This window comes from Trachemys scripta, chromosome 2 (assembly GCF_013100865.1).
Source record: "Trachemys scripta elegans isolate TJP31775 chromosome 2, CAS_Tse_1.0, whole genome shotgun sequence".
NCBI lineage: Eukaryota > Metazoa > Chordata > Testudines > Emydidae > Trachemys > Trachemys scripta.
The window spans coordinates 84,199,354-84,210,187 of NC_048299.1; the positions used below are offsets into that span (position 1 = coordinate 84,199,354).

The 10,834-nt window shown below is 38.4% G+C and overlaps 1 protein-coding gene across 1 annotated transcript in view; it reads left to right on the forward strand.

Moving 5' to 3' along the window:
- The window catches only part of ITGA9 (integrin subunit alpha 9), a 305,446-nt gene that overhangs the window by 174,536 nt on the left and 120,076 nt on the right, over positions 1-10,834 (forward strand). Inside the window, exon 17 of the mRNA XM_034759490.1 lies at positions 2,573-2,649. Coding sequence (XP_034615381.1) covers positions 2,573-2,649 — 77 coding nt within the window. The remainder of the gene's footprint in view (positions 1-2,572; positions 2,650-10,834) is intronic.

A 10,834-nucleotide genomic window follows, 5' to 3' on the forward strand; every position in this document is an offset into this window, starting at 1 on the left:
ACGGGGGGAGGGTTGGGGGTTCTGGGGGGGCGGGAAGTGGGAGGGGCAGGGGCGGGGCTAGGGCGGGGCTCCTCCCGTCCTCTTTTTTGCTTGTTGAAATATGGTAACCCTATTCATCCCTAACTACTGCACACTGCTTATATGAACTGGAATATTGGTCAGGACTCCAAGGTTAAGTACTTATTCTGTTTTTTGAAAATGACATGGAGTTTGGTTAGGGCACTAGTCTGGGACTTGGGAAAGCTGGGCTCATTTCCCTGCTCCTCCACAGACTTCCTGTGAGGCCTTGGGTGCAAATCACTCTTTGCCTCAGTTCCCCATCTGTAAAATGGAGATAACTGCACTGCCCTACCTCAGAGGGGTGTTATGAGGAGAAATACTAGAACTGGTTGGAAATTTTCCGGTGGAGTGTTTTTCTGCTAGGAAATGCCAGTTTGTTGAAATTGATACATTATGTGGGAACGTGTCAATTTCAGTGAGATTTCCACAGAAGCCACCAGATCCTCAGCAACCGCAACCTGACGAGACTGCTTCTGTCTGTTTCAGCTTGGAAATGTTCCTGACTCACATGGCTGGTTTCTCACTGGAAACTTTTCCCTCCCAATCCATCGTGACTTTCAGGGAAGGTGCTGCATAGGTCTTAGTGTCCCCACCCCCCAAGGGAAAGGGGGGGTGTCACTTCTGCACAGTTCTATGTTGGGGAGCTTGGACCATCTTTCCTTCTCCCTCCTCAGTACTACAATACCTGTGAAGTGCGTCTGGCATTTAACTCCTGCTGGCTTGAGTTTCTCTGGCATAAGAAAATGTTATTAATGTTTGCAAGGTAGTTAAGCATCTGATACGTTTTAGGTTTGAATGGTTTAGATGGGCAACCATTTATCTGATCAATAATTGTAGGAAACTTAGTATCTGCTCTTTTGACTTGAAGAGCCAAGCCAATAGATGTAATAACAAAAGTCCAGGATTGTTACCCAGTTCCTTGAATTCACTTAAAATGCTATATTTTTAAAATACACTTGATATCTTTGGACATGCTGTGTTTTTGATAAGTTACTGAATTTTACAGAGATACAATATACAAAAAATAAACTGTAGGGTGAGATGATTTTTATAGTTAATGCTCCTTTTTCCTTGAGAGCTCAAACTGCCTTTAATGTACTTAGACATATCAGCAGTTAGGGCCAAATTCTGAGCAGAGGAACAAAACCCATGGAAAATGGTTTTTCTCTGAGGATAAGAGGGACATGCCTGTCAACTGTACCTCATTTTGAGGGACACAGCTCATCTTAGTCCCATAATTCTGTACTTTACACACAGATCCTATGTACCCTTACATTTGTTGTTGAAAATTATTTACTTCAGAAATAATATATCATGGGATTGAGGTACCAGAAAATATTGTTTACGCTAACGGAAAGAATCCACAGCATTTTAAGTGTCCTGCATGAATAATTTTTTGAGTCCCTCTTTTTGGGTCTTTGTCTTTAAGTGGTTGGCAGGTTGAGAGATTTGTAAAGTGCAGGGAGATGGAATCCTTTCCCCCAAATGGCCTGGTCATCTGTGCAATTGGGCAGTGCTCTCTGTTCCAAGCAATGGGAGAAATAGTCATCATGTTCTCCCAATCTCTTTAACAGGATACAGGCTCAGTGGATCCATGCTGTTGTCGGACACTGTGGACATGTTCCTATCATATCCACAACACACCCACCACTGTCTTCCACATTTAGATGTGGAGAATTGCCAACAGGCAGTACTTGGCCACACTTAGGGGAATGTGGCATTCTTAAGCAGGTACCCTCTCCTGCCTGCCTCCTCTGCCATTACGTCGTGGAAAAGTGTCATCCCCATTGCCACTGAAGCTTTGTGTGCCCATGCACAGTGCTGTAGAATCTTGGCCTTTTTCCTCTCTTCATTTCACTGATCCATTTAATTTGATAACTGCATTGTCAGCTCCCAGTGGGTTTTACAAACGTTCAAGAGGTTTGACTGTAGTTCTGTTATTCTGGGATTATTTTAATGCTCAGTAATTTGAAAGTCAGAATTGCATGCTTTGCTTAAAGGAATGGCGTATTTTCCTAGTATAAACAACATGATGACAAAGGGGTAAAATTTTACTTTGTTTATAGATGAGTGAAGAGGTTTGATGCATATGTCCTGGTACCTCAAACTCTACACAGACGCAAGTCTTTTCCAGGGTTATGAAAGAGTTTAGTTCAATTATTTCCCACATACATCTTTTTTTTTTTCATTCATACTATTTGGAACCAGAAACAGGAGTGCCAAAAATATGGGGTAGGAGGTCATTATAGCCTGACCAGAAACAGGAATGCAGTGAAGAAAAGACATGAGAGTCTGTTTCTGGTGAGCTTTCCAGTTCAGTCTGACAGAGTCTAAAAGGTCTAGATAAAGAGAAGATTTGACTGCCTCTGACTTGCTTGAACTTTGCTCCTCAGTACTTTGTATCATGACCTTCAAATGTTCTTAATTTTACTGAAACACATTGCTTTGGGAAGAGGAGTCTGATTATACCAAAGTCCCCCACTATAACAGCTTTCTCCTCTGTTTTTCACAGACTGTTTTTGAGAGGAATTGTCAATCAGATGATTGTGCCGCTGATTTGAAACTTCAGGGTAAATTATTGCTGTCTAGGTGAGTGAATTAAACTTTTGTCATGTTCTTACTTCTACATACTAGTATATAATTGATTTTAATTAAGGGCACAGCGAAAACCCAAAATAGAGATCCTCACCTTATACATGCAACTTCTTTCATGACATGCTGATTATTATTAATGATATTATGATAGTACCTAGAGAGACTGATATCAGGCCCTGTTATGCTAGGTATTATGCATGCACAGGACAGTCACTGCTCGAGAGAGCTTACAATCTGAACAGACAAAGGAGGGGAAGGGGAATTAGAAGCACAGAAATATAAGTGACTTGTTCTAAGTCCCACAGTAGGTCAGTGTCAAAGCATAAGTTTTCTGTCCAATGCCATCTCCACTAGACCGTGCTGCCTCTCAAAGAAGGTGATGACAAAGTAAAGCTGCATGAAGCTTCTCCATTTTCCTTAATAAAAATGTGAAAAAATCTCAAAATATTGTCATAAAATCCTTTGTGGTATTAAATTTTATCCTACTCCCCTCTAATTTCATAAATTCATAGTCTCTGCGGAATTATTTGTCTTCATTTGTCAGTTTCACAATCATTTTGTCAATATTTAGATAGTTTTTCCTTTTAGCTTCACTTTTCATCTCACATGATAAAACTTGCCAAGTGGCACTATGTGAAGTTTTTGTTTTGTCTCATTTGACTTATGATCCAAGAAAGAGGCATATTATATTGCTTGGTCAGGATGTGCTAATTTCATTTCTGGATTTTTTCAGGTTAAAGGTGAACCTTATGTATCACTTCTGTTTCCTTTTCCCTATCATTTTTAGCACGCTTTTAGGGAGTGAAATGCTGATCTGAAATATTTAACCATGTTTCAGGTGTTTTGCTGTTTGATGCAGATGCTGTCTGTGAAATCTGTAGCTTTCAGGCCAGGAAAGAATACGTCAAAAACAGTAAAGTCAGCAGATATAAATGCATTTTGCACAACTCTACAGTGTTTTATAGTTGTAACTACAGATGGGCCTGAACCAAAACCCTAAAAGCAAACTTTGAGAAACTATGACCAGCTCCAGCTCCCATTGAAGTAAACAGGAGTCTTTCCATTGACTAACTGGGAGTTGGATTGGGTTCTCAAGCTATGGATTCCAAGCTTGCAATTTGCCTTTCTCCCCCTCACTCCCCAAACCTGGACTTGTTACCTTATACAGAATGTTAGAGCTGTACAAAATGCACACTGGAGCAAAACTGGAGAACTGTTTTTTTCCCCTATTCTTCAGACCAGAGATAATCCAGAAAACTAGGGGACAAATCCTGAAAACACTCACTTGCTATGAGTTAATCCTCTGAAGTCATGGCAGTAAGCAATATAGTTAGTAGTGTTTGGGGGACTGCTAGCTCTTTCAGCTGTTTAGATTTAAACCTGATTTTTTTATTTGAAAAATAAGCTGTTGATTTCACCTAAACAAAATAAAAATCATGACTGTAGAATGAGTGTAGGGTTTTCTAATACAATACAACATTGATACAGCAAGTGCTGATCAAACCACTCAGTTCTTCATTTTAGTTCATCTCTGAGTTACTATTTGAAATATACAAGATGTCTTCAAATAGATAACATATTCTGTTGATTTGCTGTTGTTTTTAATCTCCGAGACTGTCTGTTTCTGTTTTTAGAAAACACCTATAACATTCTTCAATCTAAAGAAATTAGAATATGTATTATTATTGCCTGTTTAAAATAAAAAGGCTACTCTGGATTCTGGTTTGGATAGGTTGGGAAAGATGCCTATCCTGTATAGTACGACTAATTTCTCATACATGCAATGCCATATGCTGAAAGATTGTGTATATAAGCATTTTTTTTGTAATTCTATCTGTCTATGTAACAGAAGTTGTTACAAACCTTCAGTCATTTCCAGTGCTTATACACCAGAATGAATTGAAGTATTTACAGGATCATTACATTTTTGTACTAGACAAATATATTGGACCTGATTCTGTTATCACGTACACTGGAAAAATTGCTCCATTGATGCCTATACAGTTTCATCAATGTAAAAAATTGATGTAAGTGGAAGTCCATTAGTTTCTCATTGTAAATTTTTCTGGTTTATATGCTTTTCAGTTACCTCAGCACTTCAGAGTCATCAGGTATACACAGTGCAATATGCTTTACAGTACATTGTTTTGTATTGCATCATATAATGCAAATTTTCTAAGCAGAACATCTAACTCTCAAAGATTAGGTTACCATCATGAGAATTAATTGCAGTGATCACCATTATAACGTTAGGTACCGCACAGCAACTCTGTTCTGGGGTTACACAAGGAATGAATTTGACCCAGTGAGAACTACATAGTAAAAACGTTATCCAGTGCTTTGGAAATGTACCCCTGGATGGCATACACTTAGCAAGCATATTGAACTAGATAACAAGAAACAAAAATAGCAGGTCTGCTCTGAATTTCTTTGTAGCTTTTTATTGACTAAGATGCTTTGGGTACAGATTATCTTCCCTTGTTCAATATTTAGGCTTAGCAGAATTCAAAGGTTAACATTGCATGTCAAAATATACTAAGTAATTTTTGTTAGGCAAATTTAGAGTTTGATTTATCTGTGAATTTTTGATTATCAATGGAAATATATTTTCATTGATTTGTATGCATGTACAGTACAATTGATGTTTGCTGACATTTACTGAAAAAAATCAAATACCACCAAGCTAGGGATGTTAAGTATTTAAAAAAATTAATTGCTATTAATTGCACTGTTAAACAATAATAGAATACCATTTATTTAAATATTTTTGGATGTTTTCTACATTTTAAAATATATTGATTTCAATTACAACACAGACCACAAAGTTTACAATGCTCATTTTATATTTATTTTTGATTACAAGTATTTGCACTGTAAAAAAACAAACAAAAAAGAAATAGTATTTTTCAATTCACCTAATACAAGTACTGTAGCGCAATCTCTTTATCATGAAAGTTGAACTTACAAATATACAAATGTACAAAAATAACTGCATTCAAAAATAAAACAATGTAAAATTTTAGATCCTGCAAGTCCACTCAGTCCTACATCTTGTTCAGCCAATCGTTCAGACAAATAAGTTTGTTTACATTTGTAGGAGGTAATGCTGCCCGCTTCTTGTTTACAGTGTCACCTGAAAGTGAGAACAGGCGTTCGTATGGCACGGGTATAGCCAGCATTGCAAGATATTTATGTGCCAGATGCACTAAAGATTCATATGTCCCTTCGTGCTTCAACCACCATTCCAGGGCACATGTGTCCATGCTGATGATGGGTTCTGCTCGATAACAATCCAAAGCAGTATGGACCAATGCATGTTCACTTTCATTATCTGAGTCAGATGCCACCAGCAGAAGGTTGATTTTCTTTTTTGATGGTTTGGGTTCTGTAGTTTCCACATCAGAGTGTTGCTCTTTTAAGACTTCTCTAAGCATGCCCCATACCTCGTCCCTCTCAGATTTTGGAAGCCACTTCAGATTATTAAACCTTGGGTCGAGTGCTGTAGCTATCTTTAGAAATCTCACATTGGTATCTTCTTTGTGTTTTATCAAATCTGCTCTGAAAGTGTTCCTAAAATGAACAACATGTGCTTGGTCATTTTCCGAGACTGCTATAACATGAAATATATGGCAGAATGCAGGTAAAACAGAGCAGGGTACGTACAGTTCTTCCCCAAGGAGTTCAGTCACAAATTTAATTAACGCATAAATTTTTTTAACAAGCATCATCAGCATGGAAGCATGTCCTCTGGAATGGTGGCCAAAGCACAAAGGCGAAGCAGATACGAATGTTTAGCATATCTGGCATGTAAATACCATGCTGTACTGGCTACAAAAGTGCCATGCAAATGCTTGTTCTCATTTTCTGGTGACGTAAATAAGAAGAGGGCAGCATTATCTCCTGCAAATGTAAACAAGCTTGTTTGTCTTAGCAATTGGCTGAATAAGAAGTAGGACTGAGTGGACTTGTAGGCCCTGAAGTTTTACATTGTTTTGTTTTTGTAACAAAAAAATCTATATTTTTAGTGGGTCTTCACTAGACTCGCTAAATCGACACGGCTGCATCAATCACAGAAGTCCCGATCTACTCGTAAGTGTAGACATAGCCTTATGCGGGAAATGATGCTGGGTTTCTGGCATGTTCTACTTTTACTGCTCTTTTGCATGTGGGTCAGGTGTGCGGTACACCTGGAAATGATGCTACTGCATATATCAAGGTCCTCCACTGGGGATGGGACTCGGCGGTGCAGGGGGAGTGCTTGAAAATGATAAACTATGGAAAAACTCCAACCATTTCAAAAAGTTTTGGGTTTGATTTCATGTCTGGGCACGGGCAATATCCTTTGTGGAGCCTGGTGGCATTCATATGTACTGGTTCACTAATTCCTGAAATAAACTAAAAGGTTAATTTAGAACATCCTCAGAAACATGTCTTGAGGGCCTGGGTAAAGTCCTTTATGTTGAGGCAGAGAAGAGACATTCAGTTGTACTAAATAGAAAGGAGATTCTTTCTGAGGCTACGGATCATAGACAGATTCCTCTCTTTTCTCCCCCCCCCCCGCCCTTGCAGCTTTCTAGCTCCCAGAGTAATTTAACACAGCCTGTGCAGTTAGTGTCACTTCAGAGGGCCTTTATAAGTTGTGGCCTGGATGAATCAGTCATGGAGGGGGCTGCCTGCACTTCCTCAAAATTGCAATTTCCAACCTCATTGGTGGTCGGCCTTGTGCTCTACTTCCTTTGACCGCAGTTCTAGAAAGCTTCTGTAAAAGCATACTTTCTTCTGCATGTTTGATATGACTCCACCACTGCCATCATCATCTTCTCAATTGGTACAGGACTGCAATTTGCTGGGCTCGTCTAAGTATCTCCTCTCTACATACATGACCCCACTTCAAATCTATTTTCCTTAAACTAAAGAAACAAAAACATGACCTTTTAACATCTTGGATGGGAACGGTCTCCGCATCACCGTCTTAGAATTGCTGTGTTAGTGAGTGACTGACTGACTGGAGACTGCAAAATCTGGAAAAGGGTTGCATTTAAAAACTGATGGGCTGATAGTATTCATACCATATAAATACTTTGGCAATCCTAGTAGCACAACATGCAACCCTAAGGAGAACAGGAATAAAATATTTTGCAGTCGAATTTATTTTTATGGCTACAGCCTTTTGGATAGCAATAAGAAACTGGCCATGCATGCCAACCAACCAGCACTAAAAATGTAATAATTTAAAAAGCAGATTACAGACCCACTGTAATAGTTATATTGAATCTAAACTCCAATAACTTTTATATGTGGACTAGTTCCAACAGAGAGAGAACATTTCTTCTGATATATTTTTAAAAATACATTATTTAGTATTGAAAATAGTAGTCATAGATCATACACAGTATGAGAGGTTTCAAAGGAATACAATGAAATCTGTTTTCTCACCAGAGAATGTCTTTTCCATCAAGTTTAGGTAGTAAGTCTTGTGCTTTCATTGAGCCTCTGTGTACCTGCTCATTTAGAACTTAAAGTGCATCTGTGTCCCCGTTATGTGCTGGGTGAAATTCTCCAGCCTCTATTATGCAGGTGGTCAAACAAGATGACCACAATGGCCCTTTCTGGCCTTAAAATCTATGAATCTATGTCCCCCTGACTATATATGAGGAAAAGAACACTCTGGCCCTTTAAGATAAAACTGCAGTCGCCAGAGTAGCAGGATGATGAATGGGAACACACATCTTGTTTGACATACTTGAACTGGCTTCAGGTTCTGGTGTGATACCTGGCTATCTGGTCGTAGATTGATGCACTGAGTCATGAGGAATTTGGGAATATGCCTGTCTCCACGGAGCAAACCTAAAGACAACATGTCTAGGAATCCCATTGAAAAAAGAGTGCATGAATCCATATGAAAATGCTGTCTAGCATATGTTGCAGACATTGGAGCTTTCATGCACCTGTCCCAGTATATGAGCCATGATCAGCGTGTGTTGAATCAGCAAATCCTTCTGACCATGTAGGCTGGATTTAATATCAAGATTGTCTTCTCTCTCAGGCTACTGTTTGGGAGCTAGCTTAGTGCTAGGCACTCAGGTGTCTGTTCAGCAAATATAATGATACGTTCTAAATAGAGCCTGATAAGTAATGGAAACTGATCTAAAATCATGGAGAATATTTGCTTTTGCTTGTGTATCAGAAAAGGTGTTTGGAAAAAAAATAGGCTGTCTCATGAAAATCAAACAAAAGTTTGGAGGAAGGAATAAACAAAAGTCTGTTCTTAGAGCAGAATAGACTGGTGCCTTCCTTAAGAGATGCAGCTAGAGAGGAAATCCTGCATGGCTGTGTAAATGTAGTGGCAATCTGTGTACCATAGGAAACATAGTAGCATTACTATTTATAAAACAAAATAGTGTTGCTGTGGCTTCTCATATGGCAGCTGCATTACCCACTGGTGGTGATTGAATTGACTCATATGTATAGTTTGGAAATCAGTTTTGGAAAGACAGAGGACTGCAAGAATCCTTGGATAAAAAAAATGCTATATAAATAATTATTATTCATAAGAAAATTTCAAAGGCAGCTTGTGTCCCATATAATTCTGTGACATAAAGTTACACTTCATCTGTCATTAGAACTAGAATTGCTCACCAGCTAGAATATGTCTAGTTATATATCTGCCCTCAAGACCAAACTGTTTGGAGAATGAAACAAAGTTATTTTCATGTTGGCTTATACCCGATCTGCTGCTCTTATTACAGACCCAAATTTACCTCCCTCCCACACAAACCTGTTGTTCTCACTCTTTAGTACTGTAAATTATTTACATTGGAAATACAGAATTATGAAATGAAACGTGTAGAACACCGGAGATGTTTGGGGAATGATAGTCCTGTTATATGAAGAATTTCAAGGTTTTGAAATTTTGTTTTTGTTCCTCACTGAATGAAAACAGAATCTTTCAAAAGTTTTTGCAAAATGCAGTTTTGTTGAAAAGTCTGTTTTCAAATTGTAAAGGTCAGGTTTTGATTTGTGTGTCTCTTATCTCCGGAAAGGATCAGAGACTCTACCTGGGACCTCAGAAGCCTTTCCATTGAAAACTTAATTGAATTTGATACTTTTTGGCAAAATGTTTTAATTTCTAGGAAATTTTATTTTCCAATAGAAAAAATTTTCAACCAACTGCATAGAAAATAAAAAATTTTCTATAGAAATGTTTTCTATGTCAATTTGAGCAGCTAGGATGTGGCCAGAAAAAGCCTAATTCTGTTCCCACTGAAGACAAAGGTAAGACTTCCATGGGCATTGGATCAACCCACAAATTTGTAGGCATTTCACTTGCACCAGTGAAAAGAGTAATTTCTTATAGGTGCTTAATCCCACAATCATTTGAGAGTTTTGTGGGTGCAAACTGTAAATGCAACTTATGGACACGCTTCTGCTCCCATTAAAGTCAACTGTAAAATTCCCTTTGTTTCAACTGGTGCAGGAACCTGTGCTTAAAAATGTAGCCCTGATAGTTTCACTACAACCCGTCCAACTGTTACAGAACCTGGGCAGAGAGAATCCAGAAGTAGCAGATAAATGTGTGTTATGACGTACATTTCCTTTTCACCAATAACAGGGAAATAGCATAGAAAGTAGTTAAATATTTTAAGAATACAGATACTGTATGAGCCCCCAAAAAAGAACAAACAGTATTTTGAAGATCAACAACTTTTATTAGTTAGAGTCCATAGCCTTTAATTACAGATATTGTGATTTTTTTTTAAAAAGGTTTTTACATTGGTCAGATTTTGTAAACCAGCAGAGAAAAGCAGCAAGCTTGTGGCTTAGTGTAGGAAGTAACATGTTTCATAAATTTGACTGAGCTCATGGTACAGAGCTTATCTTGCTTTGATCAGACAACAGGAATTGGTTTTCAGTGAGGCCTCATGTTTCATGGCCTGCGCTTTGTGGTTTTCTGCCTCTACACAGTGTCTTAGCAAAACAGTGGTGATGAGGAAAAAAATATCCTTTCATTTGGAGCTTAATTACTTGTTCTGATAGGATCTATTTTTTCTTGCTCTGTAGGCCTTCATAGCAGATGAAAAGAACAGGAGTACTTGTGGCACCTTAGAGCCTAACAAATTTATTAGAGCATAAGCTTTCGTGGACTACAGCCCACTTCTTCGGATGCATCCGAAGAAGT